This window comes from Ahaetulla prasina, chromosome 3, assembly GCF_028640845.1.
Source record: "Ahaetulla prasina isolate Xishuangbanna chromosome 3, ASM2864084v1, whole genome shotgun sequence".
Lineage (NCBI taxonomy): Eukaryota > Metazoa > Chordata > Lepidosauria > Squamata > Colubridae > Ahaetulla > Ahaetulla prasina.
The window spans coordinates 189,356,148-189,379,278 of NC_080541.1; the positions used below are offsets into that span (position 1 = coordinate 189,356,148).

The 23,131-nt window shown below is 35.8% G+C and overlaps 1 protein-coding gene across 3 annotated transcripts in view; it reads right to left on the reverse strand.

Moving 5' to 3' along the window:
• Window positions 1–599: 599 nt before the first annotated feature.
• The window catches only part of PPFIA4 (PTPRF interacting protein alpha 4), a 142,215-nt gene continuing 119,683 nt past the window's right edge, over window positions 600–23,131 (reverse strand). For 2 of the 3 annotated variants that reach the window (XM_058176119.1, XM_058176120.1), the window contains exons 19-30: window positions 20,345–20,511; window positions 18,515–18,608; window positions 17,345–17,426; window positions 16,349–16,549; window positions 15,276–15,338; window positions 12,024–12,199; window positions 10,869–10,966; window positions 9,129–9,304; window positions 8,007–8,075; window positions 5,522–5,699; window positions 4,361–4,455; window positions 600–1,753 (exon numbers count right to left, since the gene is read on the reverse strand). In XM_058176119.1, the coding sequence (XP_058032102.1) occupies window positions 4,397–4,455; window positions 5,522–5,699; window positions 8,007–8,075; window positions 9,129–9,304; window positions 10,869–10,966; window positions 12,024–12,199; window positions 15,276–15,338; window positions 16,349–16,549; window positions 17,345–17,426; window positions 18,515–18,608; window positions 20,345–20,511 (1,363 nt within the window). In that variant the 3' untranslated portion in view covers window positions 600–1,753; window positions 4,361–4,396. The remainder of the gene's footprint in view (window positions 1,754–4,360; window positions 4,456–5,521; window positions 5,700–8,006; window positions 8,076–9,128; window positions 9,305–10,868; window positions 10,967–12,023; window positions 12,200–15,275; window positions 15,339–16,348; window positions 16,550–17,344; window positions 17,427–18,514; window positions 18,609–20,344; window positions 20,512–23,131) is intronic. The other variant, XM_058176121.1, reaches the window with a different exon arrangement.

The window sequence follows — 23,131 nt, forward strand, 5'->3', positions numbered from 1 at the left end:
GGAGCATGTTACAGGTCCTGTCTGCTAAATCTATCCATCAACAGGACCGAGATTAGCCTTTTCTGCTGTGGAATCCATCCTTTGGAACATGATTCCACCTGAGGTGAGGTTAACCCCAACTTTATTGTCCTTCCAGAAATCTCTTAACATGTGTGGCAGATTTTTTTTCCCCAACAAGTTTGGGGATCCCATGGTAATAAAGAGCCCATGACATGGTTATATGTGAGATTTTGGTTTGTGATCTTATTTATATTTTGTTAATTAACGATTAAGATGGTTTTGTTGGTTTTATGGTACATTACCCAGAATCACATTAGTAAGATGGGCAATTATATAAATTTTATATACTGTGATGATAGATGCTATATAGCTAGCTAGCTAGCTATTGAGAGGGAGGGAGAGAGGGAGGGGAAGAGGGAAAGGGAGGAAGGGAGGGAGAGAGAGAGAGAGAGAGATAATAAATCTTTCAAATAGAATAAGTAAATGAGATAAACCTTCCAGTTTGACTACATTCATGATATGATTCTGAGGAGAGACGCTGCATTCATGTAGAAGACAAGTATGAAACAATCAGCCTTGTTTTAAAATCAGATTTATTGGAACACACATACACCCATTCCTGACCTATTTGCAGGGTTTGGAATCCATGCAGTACCAATATAACAAAAGAAAGAGATTATTCATATAAAGGGATCACTTACTCTGTAAATTAAAAAAATATTTAATACTGTATTAGGCAAGTTGTACACCAAAAAAAGACATTGCAACTGTACAGTCTCTTGGATATTGCACTTTCAAACAGCACTGTATGAATATATGGCATTCCAGCCACCAAGAAATACCACATCAGTAATAGGGGGGCACACAAGGCAAAAGGCATCATGAAGAGACAAACAGATCCTACCCTAGGAGAGAGAAATATTAACAGCTAAAATTTTGTGGGGATCACAGGCTACCTGTAGATGCAGAGAGAAGGAAAGGGGATTTTCTGTCTGTCTATGTGGAAAAGATAGAGTATTCCTGGTATAGCCAACAGAGATGTCCAGAACATCTGCTTTCCCAGCATTGGGTTTAATTTGCTTCCATACATGAACATGGGATCTAAGAAAAGCCCATACAAAACTTGCTTGGTAACCAACCTCTTCCTTCTCTCCATCAAGCACCAGTCCATTTTGTTTCTAGCCTGGGTATTTCTTAACTGAGGACCTATGTTGTCCACAGTCTTGTGGTGCGATGAGAAGCTCCAGCAGAAGCCCAATGCACCTGAGGAAGAGTTCAGAGCTGGGCTTTCCCATCTTCATTTGCCTTGTTTCTTGGTGATTGTCTTATTAGGTCCAAACTGTACAGTAGGAACAAGCAGCTTCTGCTGCTCTCAGGCATAATGGCAGAGTGTAGCACAGGCAGACAACGGTGCAGGAACTGCTGCAGAGCAGCATTAAGGTGCACCCACTTCTTACCAAACCTATGTCAAAATCATTGTGTCATACATAGTGCAGACTTAAGAGACAGAGAAGCCTGTTCTCTTTCTCAGTGAGGGTATCTTTAAAGCCAAGGGAAAAGATTTGATTGGGATTTAAGGATACCAAACAGGAGATCAGAGGGTTGTATACAAGCAGGAGGAAGAAAGTTCTGCTGGCCATGAGGCCTAAAATGATTGACCAGTAGCTTCAGTTCTTTGGAGCTAAAGGAGCCGGCATAATCTCCTACTCCCGGAAAGCAGCCAGCATATAACCATAAAGATAGTGGGAATGTGCTGCAAAAGACCAGAAAAAATGAGATAATTAAACTTCAATAAGAACAGAAATTGTACTGTGAGAAGTTTGTTCTGCATTTGTTTTCATTCTGAACTGGCAATCTAATTTTGCTTTACAACAGCAATTAAGGTTGTCCTGAAATATATACTGTTTGTTGATAAAATCATTTCACCTTTTGTGTCTATGCACTTTTCAGTAGAATTAGGATCACATTTTTTAAAACTGCGTGCTTTCAGGTTCAGTCCTAACAGGGGTGAAATCCAGCAGGTTCTGACAGGTTCTGGAGAACCGGTAGCGGAAATATTGAGTAGTTCGGAGAACTGGCAAATACCACCTGTGGCTGGCCCCAGAGTGGGATGGGAATGGAGATTTTGCAGTATCCTTCCCCTGCCATGCCCACCAAGCCACACCACACCCACCAAGTCACGCCCACAGAACCAATAGTAAAAAAATTTGGATTTCACCACTAAGTCCTAATATAATTCAAGGGCACCTGCCTGGAAAGAGTTCACCTATAGTATTTTAAAGGAATACTGAGAAAAACTAATTTAGCTCTATGTTCTCACATGGCACCTCCAATAACTATTTAGTAGGGCCAGCTCTAAAGAATGACAGGCAGTGGTGGGTTTCAAATTTTTTTGCTACCGGTTCTCCAGACTACTCAAAATTTCCGCTACCAGTTCTCCAGAACTGATCAGAACCTGCTGAAACCCACCTCTGGTAACAGGCTAGGCATCCTCAAAGAACTGAATTCAAGTGAATGACCCCACACTAATGAGAACATATGGGAGAATCTCCTGGTTGATGCCTCTTTTCTCTGCTACGTTACATGATTCCATTAAGGTTGCCTCACCTGAAATTGTCAAAACAATGGAGCGGGCATATTACATCACTAGGCCTTTATTGAAGAGGCAGAATGTATTCTCTACTGATAAACATAGAAGTTGCAGAACAAATGGTAGACACAAAACAAAGAAAAGTGTGATACATCTAGACTCCCCAATAAACAAGGACAAGTCTGTTTTTGTCTCTGTTATCAATATCAATGTTGATGTTGCCTTGGGGAGGAAGGGATAAAGTTTGCTATCTTTATCCAACAGCTGTCATCTTCACTTCCACAGAGACCTTCCCTGCCTCTATTCAGCACATTCCTAATGCTCCCTCCTCTTTGTTGTTATAACCCACTAAGATTTTGTGGACATTTCAGTCACTTGCATCTCTTATAATATGTAACCAAGCTGATCAGTATCCTGCTGTGTGAAGAAAACATCCCCAATAATTTGGAATAGAAGAAGGTGTCTAAAAGCTCTACTGTGGTAATTGATATGTCATAAAATAGATCTTCAGTGCCAATGTTATAATTATTAACATGGCTTTGAACACAGTTTCCTTTTAATAAATGTTTTGAAAAGATTGCATTTCACTCTAGAATACTGTCATTGTTATTGACATTGTTATAGCCATTTGATAGCTATTCATTCTTGTATAATTTGAGTTAAAATATAATATTCTCTCATATGCTATTAGCATTTTTTCTTTATTTTATTTCTTTGTTCTTTATTTTAATTTCTTTATTTTATTTTTCTTTCAAGAAACTCAAGGACAGCACCTCAGGAGACATTCAGAAAGCTTCACAGCCGAGCAGGAATCCATATCAATACGAATAAATCTCATTTTAAACCATACTTTCTACTGTTTGCTGCCCTGCATTATTTTATCCATTTAAGGGATGAAGCTGGAACTAAAAAGGTCAATTATTTTCATCATTTCTTTGCTGACTCATGTCATATAACAAGATTTCTTGGCTGGAGGTGAAGGGCTTTCTTTTTTATCTTAATATTGTCTCTTGAAAATTAAATGTAGGGAGAACTGGTTTTGTACCCAGCTTATACATGAAGACATGGACTAAACCAGGGGTCTCCAACCTTGGGAACTTTAAGACTTGTGGACTTCAACTCCCAGAGTTCCTCAGCCAGCTTTGCTCTGGGAGTTGAAGTCCACAAGTCTTAAAGTTCCCAAGGTTGGAGACCCCTGGACTAAACAGATTATTAACAAAAAAAAGTCAATTAAGTCACGCCCAGTAATAGGTAAAAAAATCTGAGTTTAGCAATATGAAGGTAAAGAACTGAATTTGGTAGAGATAGTCTTCAGCTTACAACCACAATTGAGCCCAAAATTTTTGTCGCTAAGAGGGACAGTTGTTAAGCGGAGTTTTGTCCCAATTACAACTTTCCTTGCCACAGTTGTGAAGTGAATCATTGCAATTGTTAAGTTAGTAACATGGTTATTAAGTGAATCTGGCTTTCCCATTGACTTTGTTTGTCAGAAGGTTGCAAAGACCTGGGACACACAGCAACTGATATGAATCAGTTGCCAAGCGTCTGAATTTTGATCATGTGACCAGGAGATGCTGTAACAGTAATAAGTGTGAAAAACAGTCGTAAGTCATTTTTTCAGTGCTGTTGTAACTTCGAACGGTCGCTAAATGAACAGTTGCAGTCGAGGACTACCTGTATATCAAGTAACTTCTGGTTTCATCCATTATTTTCTGGATCCTCTATAGAATATGAAAACTGTGCTTGTTCTGTCCTAGTTTCTAAACTTACCTGGAGCCTTGGCCAATTCCCGCTGGAAATTGCATTTCAGCAGGAATATGTCCGAACTGTGGATGTTTCCAGCCTTTGGGACCCAGGTGCACCAACTGCAAACCATTTAGCACAGCACACAAAAGCATGCAATTAGTGGGGTCAATAAGCTCTCATGCAAAGCTCATTATTAAATTTTGGATGCCTGTTGATGACTGCCTATTTTGGCTTATTATCCATTTCATAATTTAGGTGAACTTCTTAGCGGATATATATTTTAATAAATTATTATCCAATGAGCTTAAAAGCCATGAAACACATAACCATGGTCTCACCAACAAATGGTTTAGGATATGGTAACAGAAATTTTAAAACAGTGAAGGAATCTATTAATAAACCTGAAAAGTAGTGAAATGAATTTCATAGTTTATGATCATGGAAAAGGGCATCCATGGAAATCGTTAATTATAAATTATTTTAGAATTCAAATATTTTTATATTATATTTTAATTACCTTTATATTTTATTTATATTTTGTTTGTTCGTTTGTATCTCGTCTTTATTATTTTTACACACAACCCAAGGCGCCGAATATATTAGCAAGTAATCAGTAAATTATTTTTTTTGTATTAGAAACTTCTCATAAAATAATTTACTTTTTCCTTAACCCCAACTAAGGCAACTAAGGAAATGCTCTGAATGGAATTTAGATATACCATTTCTCCCAAAATATGACATCCCTGGATAATAAGCCCAATCGGGCTTTTGAGCGCATGGTAATAAAGCCAAGCGCTTATTTCAGAGTTCAAAAAAATATAAGACAGGGTCTTATTTTTGGGGAAACACGGTATGTTTTTCAGCATACATTAATTATTAATTATTATTAATTAATTATTCTAATTCTAAACATTAATTATTCTTCTAATTTTTTTGTCTATGTCAAACCTGTGCTATATCAATATCAAGTTCCAGGAACTCAAATAAAGGCTTGAATGTTTTGGAGGTAAAAATTCAATGCACAATATTTATTTAGTAGTTAGGCCAATGCTTAAAAGAATAGACCACTGGGCTGCGTATCAGCAGAGAATATACCATACACACCATGCAGGATCCAGAGAATCATCTAAGTTTTTAGAATGGTGTAATTCATGTCTCATGAATAATGGTAGAGTTTCACCCTACCTTCTGGTGGCATTTTTTTCGGTGGTGCTGAAGGAGGTGGCAGAGGCACCAAAGAGGTCACTCGAAAACCTGCTGGAAGCGTTTCTGCTGATCCACTAACCATGGTGATACTGTGAAAGTCTCGAGGGCGGAAACGTTTTCGCCAAGAAGGAGTTCGCCGAAAAGTCTTGTCTTCACCCTATAAAGAAAACAATACTTATATATCGCACAGAGTAACCACAGGAGACTATTGTTGTGACCCAGGCTCAAGTAGGTAGTAGGAAACTCAGTGTAAAAACAAACAAACTTTATTAGAACAGCTGAGAATTACTTTATTCTCAGCATAATCCAACTAAATTAAAGCAAATTCCTCCCAACACAATTCCTCAGTCCTATCACCAATCTTGGTCCAATTAGGCAAACAACCAAAGGCCTTTCTTGGCAAATGTTCAGAAGACACCGATATGAAACAAATGCAACAAGACAAAGCTATCAATGTTGTTTTCCGGCAAAGAGTCCAAATGCCATTGCTGTTCTTGTAAGCCTTATGGGAGGGGCCAATCATCTCTTGGCCCTACTCCCGAATCGTCCTCTTTGCTTTAGCTGCTCTTGCCTTCTGGCAATTCTTCTCATGCGTGCATTAGGAACAGGCTCCTCCTGTTTCTCTGCCTCACTACTGTCAGCCTCTGGAGGCTCTGGAGTCCGCACATCACTCCCCGATGGCCTTGGCCCCACCTCTGCCTCCAACGCAGAGCCCTCATCTGAGCCTTCCCCAGCCTCCAGGACTGGCCCGTGCTCTTCCTCAGCCTCATCGCTATCTGACTCTGTTGCCAGCTCCACAGGCTGCTGGCGGACCACAACAACTATACAATCTCCAGAGGGAGATCAAAGATTAGGACAGCCTGTAAAAACTGGAACTGGGTTAATTATTCATGGGTTTCAAGTAGAACTGGGTTTCTCAGAAGACATATTTTTTTTCTTTTTGAGAAAACCTTTGAACTTTTTCTCTCATCATATTAGAAAAAAGGAACTAGAAATTTCTCCAAATATTATTCACCATATACAAGTATGTATTGGTGGATTAAAGACTATGGTCACATCTAAGCAACACTATGCTTTGAAATTAGGTCCATAATTTTGGAATCATGGTGTTGGATAAAAAATTGGAAACAGGCTGTCCCACAGTTTGTCACTGCTATCTCCTGCAATGGCAATACAGGCAATCCTAAAGTTATGTCTGCAGTTGAGATTAGGATTGCCATTGCTAAGTGATGTGATTGTTACATGACAGCATCGTTTACTGCATGTGAGCAAAGGGAGAAAGGAGGGAGAGATGCAAAGAAAGGCTGGGTGTGGAGCGAGAAAATTACTCAAGCAACTTGCAAAATTCCCTGCTTGTGTACCTTCCCTGCCTTTTTATGTGGGAAGCCAGCAGGGGAAGTCACAAATGGCTATTATGTAATGTGGGACACTACAACTGGTCACTAAGTGCCCAAATTTTGTTCATGTGTCCATGGGGGCACTGCAATGGCTGGAACTTTGAGAACCAGTCGTAAGTCCCTTTGCTCAGTGCCCTCATGAACTTTGAATGCTAGCTGAACAAATGGTAGTAACTTGAGGAATACCTGTAATGGAAATAGAAAATGACAAAGAAGTATTCTACTTGCAGCTGAAGATAGCGGTATTTCCAAAGATCTTCTTTGCCCAGAGGAATTTAGGAACATATATCATTCTTACTACTTTTTAGGAGTTGATTCTATGATACAGAAAATGAAATTTTGTTTACAGAATTTGTTATAATGCTGGCTGGGGAATTCGTGGAACTGAAGTCCACATAGCTTAAAGTCGCCAAGGTTGAGGAACACTGTCTTAGATTAGCTCTGTTCAGCTGAAAGAGTTTAAATTAACCTAAATTAGATGATCTACTCAGGGTTGTTATGTATGCATTTCTTTAAAAACAAGGTTGCTGGAATTGTTTTTGACAAGCCACTGTCCCTCAAAGATCTAAAAGAAGAGAAAATAACATATGTTTTGCCAATCCTAAGACTTTCTCTCTCAAGAAATAAGATGGTTCCCATTTTAATTCTTGCCCTACCACCTAATTTTATAATAACTCTCTCACCCCATGCATGTTTGCAATGTGGAAGTGCCCACTTCTATTTTTCCTCCACATAATTGAACATTACAGTGAACCTCCAAGAAGATAACTATAATACCAGTTCTATTTCCAGATCTCCAGTTGCTTCCTAACTGATAGTATAAGCACAATATTTCTTAAATTCCCATCCTGTTCTTGTAAGTACTCAGCCACCGATGCAACAGAATGAGGCAGCAGAATGGGCCAGAAGCTTCATATATAAAGGAAGCCATTAGAGGGTGTTTTTTCCTCCTCAAAGCCTCTTCTTCAAGCCTTCTCCTCGTGTATGATAGTTCTTGTTATCTCCGTTGTATCAGTAGCTGTAAAGGTATTTAACTAGTTACGCTGCCTAAACTTTGACGTACTCACATCATCAAGTCGTCTGTCAGTACCCAAGGCAAGAAGATTGTTGAATTCTCTCTCCATCACCTGTCGTGCCTGTAAACAATATCAAATAATTAAATAGAAGCAATCTAGGCAAATAAAACTACTAATGCAAATTGTTTATTAAGAAGAAAAAGATAAATTGATATTTATTCTAGTAGATCTCTTCATATTTTTTGGTAGACCATCAAGATTCCCCTAGAAACACAGGGGTAGGTTTCTATATATCTATTTGCATAACTCTAGTATTGGCATAGCAGTTGTGGGAGACTACCAGCTCCAACTAGAGTGTTTTTACTGCATTTGATTTCACTCATCCATTTTTATCTTAATTCCTCCTCTTGGTAGAACTTAGTGTAAATAAATTAAATCTCACATACTAGAAGCTTATCACTCCTGGTCAAGGCAAATCAATTGCCTCCATCTAGTTCAGCATTCTGTCTTTAAAAATAAGAATACAAAATGCCTTTGTGAGTGTTAAAAAAAAGATGCATTCATCCATATCCTAAAATTCTGAAAATCAGGACTCTGGTTGGTTCAGTTCTCATAATGGTATAGAGCAGGGGGGAAATCTAGCAGATACTGACAGGTTCTGGAGAACCAGTAGTGGAAATTTTGAGTAGTTCAGAGAACTGGCAAATGCCACCTCTGGCTGGCCCCAGAGTGGGGTGGGAATGGAGATTTTGCAATATCCTTCCCCCGGAGTGGTGTGGGAATGGAGATTTTGCAGTATCCTTCCCCTGCCATGCCCATCAAGCCACATCCACCAAGCTACAGCACGCCCACAAAGCCACGCCCACAGAACTAGTAGTAAAAAAATTGTATTTCACCACTAGAGAAACAGAAAAAGAATTTCATAGACAGATTTGCAATGAACAGTAAGATAAACTTTCAGTCTCATAGACTTTGGTTACCCTTAAGAGGAAGAAATGTGTAACTGAAATAACTTATGGCACAACAAAGTAACTTTTATTGTATCATTTCTATTTTAATTTAATAGTGTTAGATTAAAAATCCAAGGAAGATGTTCTTCATAAAGAACAGAAGGTTTATTAATTATATGAGAAATAACCATCAACTCTGTTGGTGTAAAACATTTCTTCCTACCTGAGTATTCTGAGTGGGAATTTGTAAAATAAGTGCCAGACTATTATAATCAAAATTTTCATCCAGAGCAATAAGTGCACCATGGACTCCACTTTCAACGATGTTATTGGCATATTCTCTAAGCCCAATGGATTGAATCCAATGTATTACTTGATCATTTGTCCAGACCAACACATCTAGAAGACATTGAAATTATATACATAAATGAAATTACCCAGAAGAATGCTCACGCTCACTGTTTCTGAGCTGTTCATGATATAAAAAGAACAAAATACTGATGTAGTATCTAAAAATAGTCCATCTTGTGTATTCAAGTCATGATATTCTTCTAGTATCGTTTCTGGGGAAATAAGTCCCACTGTAAAATGTCAAACAAGTATGTGCTAATTTATTTATACACCAAAAATCTATATTTACACCTTTAGCTTGAAGACAGTCCAGAAAGAAGATGTAGCAGGCAGAACAGAAGTGCTCCTGACATATGGCTGAGATTAACTACAGTGAATATAAATGAGCACGATGAAAACAAATACAGTCAAATTCAATACATGAAAAGTTCAAAATGACATAAGCAGCAGTATAAAATCAGCGAAGCCATGAAAAACAGAAATCAACAAAGCAAAATAAAGAATATTTACAATATGCCATAATATTTAAGGAATTTTTTAAAAAAAACTTTGCTTAGATGATATTAACTTTGCAAAGATAAGATTGAAGTTAGTACCAGACAAGCCTCATTCCATATGTAGAACAGCATGACTCAATTAATCCTTGCCAGGATGATCATCTGGCACCATAAAAAAGCTTTGGAGGACACCTTCTGATGAAGGATGAAGAGTTGGAGTGTGTTCTTTTGTATGTAGTCCCAGAACAAAGCCCAGCCTGGCCCAGCAGCAAAGCGCAAAAGAACCTCTTGCTCTCCCAAGAAACCATAGCCACAGAAGCCCAGTCCCAGCCACCTTGCACCCCTGGCAGTTACTTATACTCCAAGACTACAATCTCCCATCAGCCAGAATCCCCTACAAGGACACATAAGCATGATATATAAAATAACAGGAAATATACTGAAATATAATAATATAAGAAAGATTGAAATGATAAATCTGAGACAGATTTCACGCACAACAAATCCTGCTGGAAAGTCAGTAATTGGAAAGCCTGTGGAGTATTTCTACTCTCTATAACTTGGAAAATTGGTAAACAGCATTGACTAAAAATAGGCCTATATTTCAGAAAGAGATTTGACTTTTTTGAAAAATAGAAAGGAAAATGCAGCTTTAGAAACTATACTTCAAATCTGAACTACAGTCATGTCCAGAGAACCAGGAACCTTAATTGGAGTTCTGAGTAGTTCTTTTATTGTTGCTCACCTACAAAAAGTATATTACTAAACTAAAGCAATTAACTGAAATAATTACAGGTAAACCTCCAGTTTGCCTCCAGAAGTTGTGGGTGCTCCAACACTGGAGGTTTTTAAGAAAAGATTGGACAACCATTTTGTCTGAAATAGTATAGGGTTAGAAAGACCTCCAACGTCCCTTCTAACTCGCTTTATCTGTTATACTCTGAGAATTGCTGGGGGGGGGGTGTCCAACTGCCTTTCTGCCTCCAGACATTCCAAATTCTACTGTCACTTTGCCTTCTGGGAAAGAGCCCATCCTTCTTGTTACTCCTGACTATATTCCACTACAACTATATTTTTGTAGCTTGCCTTGACTTCATTTCTAAATTGCTACTTGCCTTTGATTTCATGCTGGCTTTCTTCCCGCCTCTTCTCCAGCTCCTTTCTATCATAGTTCAGTCTTTTGAGGCACATAATCCCGTACTGGAGACTTGTTCTGCAACAATGCAATACTTAGAACAAGGCATATCAATTGTCCAACCACTTTTACTTTCAAGAGGTGTGCATGTGAATATGTATTTTTTGCCTATGACATAAATACATAGCTACTTTTGACACTATTTCAAAAATACTGAACTGTCTACATTATTCATCCAATTTTCTGATTTTTGGCCTTAATGTAGTATATAACCTGAGAGTTTAATATTTATGGGATATGCTACTACTCAGCCTAAAAAACTCTTACCATGCCTATTATTATTGCTCTTCATTCAAAGGAAGGACTGATAAAAGCCAGAGTGTACAAGTTGAACTTCTAGGATCACATGCAACTCTCAAAAGCATTGGATGCAGTTTCCAGAGCCTCTCCACAAGCTGTCACTAAACTGTAGCTTTTTTAATGTAACAGAAGCAGAAAGTTATTAAATACATGGGAGATAACTGTATCAAAGTTATCATTTATCCATTAAATTTCAACTTTAAATTAAATCAAGTTTAGGATATGGTCTCAGAGATATTTAAGATTTGTTTTCAAATATTTAATTATATTAATTTTAATATGATCAATTATAACTATTAAACATATAACTGCAGAGAAATATATTAATTGTGTTTAAATAGTTTAAATGTAAAGATACAATCACTCAGTGCTTCGGATTTAAAAGCAAAAAAGTGCTTGGAGCACACAGCCATGCTTGTGAAGCACTTTCTACTTGAAGCAGCTTCATTTCTTCTCCCCATGGTTGCCTTTGGGAGTAGAAATGGGATCCTGAAAAAGACGTATTTGATTTAAAGAGTTTCAGACAACTGCTGTATTTGTATCCTGGCATGTTCCCAAACCTTTTCTTGCCTTTGAATCCAAAGCACAATCCTATTGAATAAAATTAAATCAGATTTGGGGTCTGTCCAGGCTTCACCTCTTTTTGCAGTATGGCCCTATTCTCCAAAGCGAAATACGGACCTCAGCCTGAAAAAAAATTACACAACCTTTGACTATAGGAATTTAAGGTGGCTGCAAGAATGCTTCAAACACTGTCCTAAGAAAACTTGCTCACCGATGGAAACTGTCTACCATCTTCAAGTGCACTCGAAGATCTTTCTTAGTCAGATGATCCAACATTCGTGCATCCACAAGACATTCCATGAAGTAACTGCGATACTGTGGTAGACCTAGACTAGGAAGCCATTCATTCCCTATCCATTCATGGTTCATGTCCCCATAAGCCAGAGTCTGTGGAAATTTTAAAAAGAAAAAGCAAATAACATAAACAGGACATATAATTGTTTTTTTCCCTCTTGTTTAACAGTGTCCAGCTCTCAAAGACTGGCTGGAAAAGTTCCTACAGTTTTCTTGGCAAGGTTTTTCAGAAGTGGTTTGCCATTTCCTCCTTCCTGGGGCTGTGAGAAACTGCTGCAATGTTACTCAGCTGACTTTGCGTGTAAGGTGGGACTAGAACTGACATCTCTCAGTTTCCCGTTGCCTGTTGCCTTATCTCCTCACCAAACTGGCTTTCACATGTAAATATACCTATTAGCAATACTGAAAGAATCCTGAGTGGAAGGCCTACAGATTGGAATTAGAACATTTTAGTAGCGAAAAATTACCAGATAACTGAAATCTTCTATCTTAGATATAAAATTTCAAATGAAATATACTAATAAGTTGTGCCACAGAAATAAGTGATATAACAGCTTTAAAATGCTTCAGGATCACCTTCAGTAGACCTGAAATAATTCTATTACCTCAACAATTTTTGTTGAGAAACAATTTGCAAACAAAAATGGTAACTTCTATATAATATAGCTTCAAATACGTTTTTCTATATATGACAGTATGACCTACTGTAAATTTAACAGTTGAACAAAATTTCAAATCGATTGCCTGAGTATTATTAACTATGCACATTATATGCTGTAATGTAAGTATGCCATACTTCAAAAACCTTAAACACAAATAAAGCATTTATATTCTGCTTTCAGTACCTTAGGAATAAATACACTGCATACAGGGTGGGATTCAAGTAATTTAACAACCGGTTCTCTGTCTTAATGATTTCTTCCAACAACCAGTTTGCCAAACTGCTCAGAAAGTAAACAACTGGTTCTCCTGACGTGGTGCGAACCGGCTGAATCCCACCACTGACTGCATAGCTTTTTTTAATAATGCAACTTATCTGAAGAATATTTTTATGTGAATGTTAATTTTATTTGAGTCTGAAGACACAGAGAAATAGAATTTGTTGCATGCTAAGCACAGAATTAATAGATAAAGTAAGCAACTGAATTTCTGGAAAATTTGGCTCAAAAGATCTTAGCTGTCAAAGGAAGATCTGTCTTCTTAACTATTAAAATTTTCAGTGGTAAGGAAGCAAAATCTGAAAATAAAAGAGAACTATTCCCTATTCATTCCTGACAGAATTCTTTACTTTCTGCTTGTCAAATAAGAGATATCTGATATTTAAAAGAAAGTTTAAAAAAACATACTAGAGATATATTAATGTTTTGTGGGGGAAACAGGAAGAATAAAGAATCTGGTTAGGTATAAGTAATGCTAAAATTAAATGAAAAGCACCAATAAAATCAATGTAGCAGATTTTATATGTTATATGTTTTATATCCTTGACAAGGAATTAGTTATTATTAAATCAAATATAACTAGCTTCCCATTTGGATATAATAGTAAGGTAATACAATAGTAACCAAAAGGAAGTATAGGAAGATTTTCAAATATTCTGCATTTGTTTCCATTATTCTCTAAGAGGATCTTAAATGAATTTGGGAGAACTGCTTAAAAAGACAGTTGAACATAATCAGATGTTACATAACTCCATTTTGCTGGAAATTACTGAGTTTTGTATTTGTACTATAGAGGGGGGGAAACCCACAAAATAATGCAGGAGTCTCACCTGTGCCCAACTGCCTTCCTCAGTATCCTAAATGTAACAATGCAGCATGTCGATAAAATAAGTAAAGTCAGATACCACATGAAACCGCATTTATTTCTCCCCTTCCCCAATAAAGCAGAGGCACTGTCTACATTCAACATGATCAAAAAACTATCACATAAACACAGTTGCAAGAGACTCCAATTATTCACCGTTTCTAATTTAGCGTATCTCATTGTGGTTGGCATTTTGATCTCTCAAGAATGTACTGAAGTTTTGAAAACAAACAACAAACAAAACCCTCAATTAATTAGTCTTGTTCTTAAGGAGCTATCAAAATGAGTAGTGAAACTAGTGATTTTACTTTGGCCAAATGCTGATTTGGATGTTTGTTGCCACTAAACACAACTAATGTATTTCTTTGCTTATCGATAAAGAAACATATATACTGCATTTTCTGCCATAATAAATCACTTTATTTGTTCCCAGAGCTGCAGACAGATTTAAGCAAAATGCCACACACATTCATCAAAAAGCATGTGCTAGATATTTAAAGATATACTATCCACAGAAATAGTGGGACAAAAAGATTAGATAGGTGAACATGTTTCTCTTATTCCTATCTAAACATGAAAGTTTTTATTTATCTATATAACATATTCAATTTTTTATATAATGCCCTCATTTCCACTTGAATAAGAACAAGTGATAATAAGATAATAATAGTAGTAATAATAATAATAATAATAATAAGAATAAGAAGAAGAAGAAGAAGAAGAAGAAGAAGAAGAAGAAGAAGAAGAAGAAGAAGAAGAAGAAGAAGAAGAAGAGGAGGAGGAAGAAGAGGAAGAGGAAGAGGAAGAGGAAGAACAACAACAACAACAACAACAACAACAACGACTCGCTCTGGCACTAATATACAAATATTAGTGCAGTAAGTAAAATAGCTGTTATAGCCAGCCTAGCGCCAGAACGCATCACAAAAGAGCCCCTTACTAGAACAAATCAGTTACTATGCATTTGCATTCAGGTTAGCTTTCTGAACATGAAGTAGATCAGGGGTCTCCAACCTTGGCAACTTTAAGACTTGTGGACTTCAACTCCCATAGTTCCTCAGTCAGCTTTGGAGACCCCTGAAGTAGATCATTTGTATCAGATAGGAAAAGGCATATTTGAAGTTTTGGCCACTTAGGCCCCTGTCTTTCCAACTATTTTCAGAATTCCCAAAATGGCTTGGAACAATTGATATTACTTCTTTATGTTATTTCAATTATTCTTCTTAACTAAACCAAACAATTCAATTGCTTGGTGAAAATTGAGCTTTCTTTCTTTTTCTTTTTTTTTAATCAGGAGCAAAATTATTTTCCTGTTGCTTACAGTGAGGACAAGATGGCAGAATTCTCTTACACACACAAAAATTACCATTTTGGTTGAAGGAGCCATGGTTTCCATTTCTTCATGAGTAACCCAGACATTTCCAGATGACTAGAGTGAAAATATGACAAATATGAATCAGAAAGCAAGGAATATTCAATAAAACTTTTCAACTCAAAACCACTACTGTGGCCATAGCTTAGGCCATAGAATCAATAGTTGTGACAATGTCAAAAACAGTTAAAAGTTCCCTTGAGTTGAACTCAGCTCCTGGAAACTACTTATTTTCTTTTACAAGCTGTAGCCAGTATTATTGCACAATATCAATAGCTTATAGCCTTAGAATTTCCTGAAGGTCTTCTATCCAAATATCAGGGGTATCTGCCATCTTGACTTCTTTTGTAACACCCTGCTGACACCCTTATCAAATGCTAATTATGGTTTTGTAATAGATATTTTCTCCCAGGAATGTTGTAATATCAAGCTGTTGTAGACTGAAGGAAGTACCTTTCAGAAATTCCACATTAAAAGACCTACAACTATAGTCTGTTTCTTCTATTTTCAGCATATTACCTGCTCTTCCTGTTGGGTGAGCACAGGAAAGAATCTCAATACATATTGTTCCATATATTTCTGCCTATAGTATTAATATTTCTCACACAGCAAGCAGGGAACACAAAGCAAGTATATCATTACATTTCAGGAAGAAACAGACATTTTTCACCAAACCCCAACCCATCTTGCAATAGCTGTCATAGCTGCTAATAAGGCACATTATTATCAATTTACAAATAGGAATAATAACAATAACTCACTACTTCATATAAAGCTATTGTGAAATTATTTCTGGCAAGTATAGAGAAATGAAGAAGGCACAATATCCTTTACTGATTTTACAAACATATATTACAATGGGACAGAAAGGGTACGATACAACTGACTTTCTCTGAGGAATATGGGGATTTCAATTTTCATCAGACTCTTAGCAAGGACCTGCAGTCTTGAGTCTGACTAAAGGGCTATGTGTTTGTTTTACATCTATTCAAATGCAGGTTCTTAGTGTTAAATAGGGAAAGAAAACCCAGATTATACATTTCAAGAAGCCAAGATAGAGTGCTTACTGTTCTGGAGGTGGGTGGAGCAGAAGGGCTTGTGAGAGACACCATTTCCTGGATTGCCAAGCGCAGTTTTAACCTGTGAAGGGCATTACTAATTCCAATTTCCCTCTGGATCTCTGTATCTGACAAGGCAGACATAATTGCACCGCTTTTCACATTAGCTCTGCAAGCTGCAACATACCAGGCAGGCATGCCCACCCAAAGCTACAACATAAAAGGCCAGAGATGAGTCTGCATTTTGAACTGCACAAATTTCACATACTAAGAATTTACAATGAACAAAAGCATTGAAAGATGAGATTTTGACTGACTATTAAGTTCTTCTTATTCTTATGACATACATTATGACAATGTTGTATATTGCTTATATCATCCCCACATTTCATGGTTTAAGATACATTATGCTGAATTATTAACATTTGGGAAGAGTAGTCAAAACAACAATACGCAAAAATATCTATGCTCTATATTTACATAATATTTTCAATATTTTTACTTAAATTTGTTAGGATCCAAAGAGAAAATTATGTCTTTTATTAATACAGTTTAAATCAAAGTTTGTGGCATTATATATATTTGTATATATTTCAAACTTGAGAAAGGTTGTCAATTTACCCTTAGGGCAGTGAGTAGCCAAAACCTTCCGTATCTTGCCTGCTCACTTTTACTGCTATTACAAACATAATCACATGCCTCTACTTAAAAAAATGACCCTAGGAAATTAAAAATCAGACTTTGCAACACAGCACAGGAAAAAAATCTGTGCATGTGATTATATTGCAAAGTCAATTCAAAATGATGATAAAACTCCAGATCCTCACACTATGAATGTGTAAAATGGAAATTCTATTTCCAGATACTTCCCTCAAATGTCTTCATTTGCAACACCAGTTGCAATCTAGATATGCAACACCAGTTTCCAAATATATCACTCCATTATGAACTCAGGTTACCTGGCCAAACATGATTATTTAAACTGAATAGGTAAAAGAAGCTTACCTCCAACCAGGACACCACAGTTGGCCCATCCCACTGAGCAAAGGGAATACCCTTTCTTCTAGCATCTTCCAAAAGTTCATGTCTGGACAGGGAAGCAGTAATATAGCAATTCTTACTAGCTGTGCATTCCTCCAGAAAAACAAACAAAGCCACAAATCTGAAATTATATCTAAACAGTTGATAACAAATTTAGCAAGCTGTCCCACAGAATGTGGCAAAGGGAAAGCATGCAATATGCAGTTAATATGATTTGGTATTATTCTACCTTGATCATACATTTTGAGTTCACTGAGCAAAACTGGAAAGCCAGCAATAGCTTTCCAGTATGAATGCTGATAGACATTTTGGCAACATGCTTCCTTCACACATCTCAGCTGTTCAACGCCACATGTGCTCTGGCATAAGACACGAGAATGAGCAGCTGGCACCATTAAAGAAAATTGGTTCTATTCCTTGGCAAAAGAGAATTAACAAGCCTCTTGTCTAAGTTTTAGTTGGAAGATAGCAGCTATAGAGTTACATATGAGTGTGGAAGGGTGGTCTTTAGCATCAGGACCAGAGTCAACTTTCTGTAGGTAAAGAATTATCATATTCTAGGAAGTGAGTGGGTGTCAGATGTGATACCTGGACCATTGGTTATAAAAAATCTGGGGGAAGATTTTTTAAAGTTTTTTTTTAATTAAACCAGGTTTTGTTTTAACTGAATAGGCTCTTAGGAAGTTTCTGAAAGAGATATGTCTTGATCACTTGCCCAGATAATGACAGGCAAGTCTATTCTGCTAAATTGTGGTAATCCTTTTAAAACAGTTTCACAATGTAGAGAAAAAAGCCTTTGAAAGAAGAGAATCATGAAGTTTCAGAAGATTTAAATTGTTTCTTTAAGAAACTTGAAAATGTTATAAAGTATTTCTTTCAGAAGAAGGAAACAGAATAGTTCTCACAAAGCAGTTAATTAAACTTTTATAACAATTTATTTCAGGAAAAAATGAGCTTATTCTAGGATGATAATTCAGTCCAATCAATGTGAAAACTTGTGCTAAAATATTTCCTAAATATTCTACAGTGTCTTGTCAAGACTCAGTGACTCATCAAAACTATACCCAAATCAAGACATAAATTTCCACTAATTGCTACAATATTTATTAAGACAGTAAATACAACTTTCCTCACTTTTTTTTGAGCCGTCGATCTTTTTCTGCTTGTGCTCCTAGCTTGCCAAGACCAAGAGAGTCCTGTATATTCATTTCTGAATCTGTTAGCAAAACTGTGAAACACAATAGACGAAGAATTAGATTAGATACTCCTTGTGATATATATAATAGGTGATATATAATAATATTATAAAAATATAATAACCCTTTTTAAAAAATCAAAAACAAACTAATTTATGCCTACTCAGGAAATTCAATTTGCTATCAAGAAATTTAAACTCAGTAATTCGATCTGCCAAGAGTAGCAAGCTTTACTTAGTTTAATTTAAGGTTGAAGATTTAATATTTGACAGTATCCATGAGAATCCAACAGTATAGCTGAAGAGATTCTTTTTATACTACCACAACAATACACTAATCTTAAATATATACTATTATAAAATTATCTCTCATCTTCACCCAATGTCTCACTTTTTCATCTATATTAGTAACAACTGTTTTACTGATGGACAGGATTATGAAAAAAATAAGGAAGAAAGGACTTAAACTGGGATGAAACCAATTTATCCTGGGTTTCATCCTAGTTTAGGTCCTTTCTTCCTTAATTTTTTCATAATCCTGTCAATCCAGACTTCTGTTTCCATGCCTTCCCTTCTACTGGTCTCATTACATTATTACTTTCAATATCCATGTCTATGACTCCTTGCCATAACTGTATTTACTAAACCCTAATTAGACTATTATCAGCCATCCTGATTCATTCCCATTCTTTGAAAGTGGGTTGAAGGAAAGAGCACCCAATGATGCACACTCACAAAAATAAAAAGGATCCCTAAGACTTTATTTCCTGTTCTTGAAATCTTCTGTGGATAATTCTGTAAACCTCATGCTACACTGACATTCTCATTGACTGCTAAACTATGGCATGCTTCTGCAAACATTTGTACTCCTAGTCCTTCCTTGTTTCAAAACATTTCAATCGTCCACCAGTGATCTAATCCAGCCTGCTGTACAATAATATATGATAATTTAGGTAAATAGGAAGATTTCTATCTCTATCTCTAATCTTATGAATAAGATTAGTAATAAGATTAGTGCTCAGTTTCCAGTACTGTATACTAAAAAGGGAGAACATCTTTTGTTATTTCTCATATTCAGTCTAGAAGTAAGCAATGGGATCAATGATCCAGAAGAGCGTTGGGCATCTATTCAATACAAATGTTCAGAGGACAGGTAGCTATTTCAGTATGTTTTAATTTGGATTCATACACTGATCAGGGAATTAGACTCATTGGTATAAATGGCCTCTTCCATCCTGATAAAAAACTTGAATGAATCAAGGGCGTCCTTTGGCCGATTTCTCTGCTTCTGCTATTGTACTTTCAAGCTATACCACTCCTTATCCATCCAGTTCTGTTGATCAAGTCATTAGCTTTATTCACTGCTTCTGATAATTCATAGTTCAGATTCCTATTTAGAAGATCTGATTACTGCAATCGTATTGACTAACACTTTATTGATATAAATGGGATATTATCAACATACATTTTGCAGCCCTGTATTATTTCTTTCTAATGCCTTTGATGCATTTCTACAGCTACTATATTTTATTGTATTAAAATATTCAATAATTCAATCAAATGAAAATATAATCCTGGAATTGGTAAAATTGAGGGAAACAAATTTAACTGCAAACTGAAATTTAACTGAAATTTAATTATCAGTTCTATTTTTATTGTTTCCATCATATTATTTTCTGTACTTCCAAGGACACAGAAAGAAAAAATGGTCAGTTTCCACAAAATTTGTGGAATTCCTTTATTTAGAAAAGGTGAAGACAATCAATTACCTTGTCCAGTAGTGCCTTCTCTGCTCAGTTGGATTAAACGCCCTTTTTCTTTCTTTCCAAACAAGCGTCCAATTGAAGATTTGATGCCTTTCCTCTTGGAGCCTTTGTGCAGTGAATCCTGGCTGCTATTACTGCTGCTGGGGTTACTTGCTTGATCCTCTAGAGAACTAAAGGATGGGAAAGAAAAGTTCATGATGTCATTAAAAATAGTGAAGTTAAGGTCCTCCTCTTGGGATCAGCTTCATTCCCCCTCCCCACCTGTTTTCTTTTTTTTTTTTATTATTACTTTTTTTGCAACAAACAAACAAAAAGAAAATACATTATTACACCCTTGTGCTATACATAAAAGGAAGATTTGGGTCTTCGGATATATCCTCATGATTGCCAAAATCCACGTTCTCGAGGTACAGGTACTGAAGCGTCCAATGTTCCAAGCGCAAAGTCCACAAATGGTTTCCAAGTCTTCCAAAAAATATCTTCTTTATACACACCACTTCTAATTTTAATATCACATGTCATTTTATCATTTAAAGCTAATTTCCACATTTCAGAATTCCACTCTTCTATTCTAAAAATCACATCTAGTTTCCAATATCTAGCTATTATAATTCTACCTATTATAATCATAATTCTAATCAATTCTTTTCATATTTTGTTAATTCTATTTCCTTAATTACCAACAATAATATAGTTTCCACTCTCAATGTTATTACTTTCCCCATCATTTCAAATATCATTTTCTCCAATTGTTGCCAAAACTTTTTAACCTTATCACAATTATACCACATATGTTCATAAGTCCCCAATTCCATCTCACATCTCCAACATTTTTACTAATTTTTTATCCATTTGTGACAATCTTACTGGAGTCAAATACCATTTCCAAACAACTTTATAATTGTGCTCTTTAATCCTTATAGATAAAGTTCTCATAATTCTACTCTTCCAATTCACATTCCAATCTGACTCTGGTATTTCAATATTAAGATCTTTTTCCCAATTTGTCCTCATCACTCTTTGTAATTTTTCATCAGTATTTATAATCTTATAAACCCTACTACCGAGTCCCTTTAGCCCAATTTCATCTTTCATAATCCGAGATACTAAATATTCAAATTCAGTTTCACATCTATTTATCGAATAATTTTCCTTTAGTGTTTTTGTCCATTTTTCTATCTGTATTTTTTCAAACCAACTTAACCCTAATTTTTCAATAATTTCTTTATTCCTCCTTTCATTTCCCATAACTTTTATCCAATCTCTAATAATTTCTATATTTTCCTCTTTAATCACTTCATTACGTTTTATATTATTTTTAATCGCCAAATTCCAATTGTCTCCCCCAAAAAGATTATATCCGGAATTAAAATTTTAACAAATTTATTCCACATTTTACTTAATCCCTTTAACCAATAACTTCTACTTACACATTTTAAATTTGCTTTATCTAAAAACCACCTTGATCCAAATTTCTCTATATCCCTTAACTCTAAGTCTCTCCAATAGTTATCTTCACCTTTAAATATTTTTACCACTATCCGGATACCATACGCACAGTAATAATTAAATAATTTGGGGATTCCTAATCCACCTTCCTTTTGATTTTGATACCACATTTTCTTCACTAATCTAGGTCTTTTGCCACCGTTACAAAATTTATCCAGTTTTTTCTGATATCCTTCAATATCTTTCTCTGTCAAATTTAGTGGTAGCATCTCGAATAAAAAGTTGAACTTGGGCAGCAACATCATCTTACATTGCAATTCTACCAAACCAAGACAACTTTAAAATTTTGTATTTATCTATCTTCTTCTCAATTTCATTAATCACCACATCATAATTAAGTTTTTTCAATTCTTTAACCTTAAGATTATACCCAAATATTTCAATGTGTTTTTAATCCTTATCCCAAATTGCTCTTGCATATTCTCAGACTCATTACCATTACTATCCATCAATAATTCTGACTTTGACCAATTTACTTTCAATCCTGTCATTTCCTCAAATTCTATCAAATGCTTATATATCTTTTTCAGATCTTTCTCTACATTTTTCAAAATAATTAAAGTATCATCCGCATACAAATTTATCTTATACCCCTTATATCCTTCTAATTCTTCATCTTTTTCTATCATTTTTGTCAATATTTCCATAGCCAATAAAAATAATGTTGGGGACAGGGGACATCCTTGTCTCGTACCAGCTTCTAATTTTATCTCTTCAGTTAATATTCCATTCACCTTCACTCTTGCACTGCTCTTTTGGTACAATTTTGAAATAACATGTATAAACTTATTACCAAAGCCTAAAGCCTCCACAATTACTTTAATAGTTTCCCATTGTACAGAATCAAAAGCTTTAAAAATATCCAATGATACTATACCAATTTTATCACCATTATATTCAGCTACATCTATAATATTTAATACTCTTCTAACAATATCACTCATGTATCTACCCTTCACAAAACCTACTTGATTATAACTTATATATCTATCTATAAATCTATTTAATCTATTACTTATAATAGCAGTAAATATCTTTGCATCCTGATTAATTAAAGAAATGGGCCGATAGGACTCAATCCTTTCTAAATCTTTATCTGGTTTAGGAATTAGGGATATCACCGTTCTATTCCATGACGAAGGTACTTCCCCACCATGTAATATTCCATTGAATAATTTTTGCAATCTCCCCACCTGTTTTCAAAATGCCCTAGTTCTTCTCAGAGACCATATTCAGCTAATCTCTGTCTGTGGGAAAGGATAGCAGTGCAAAACATCTAGA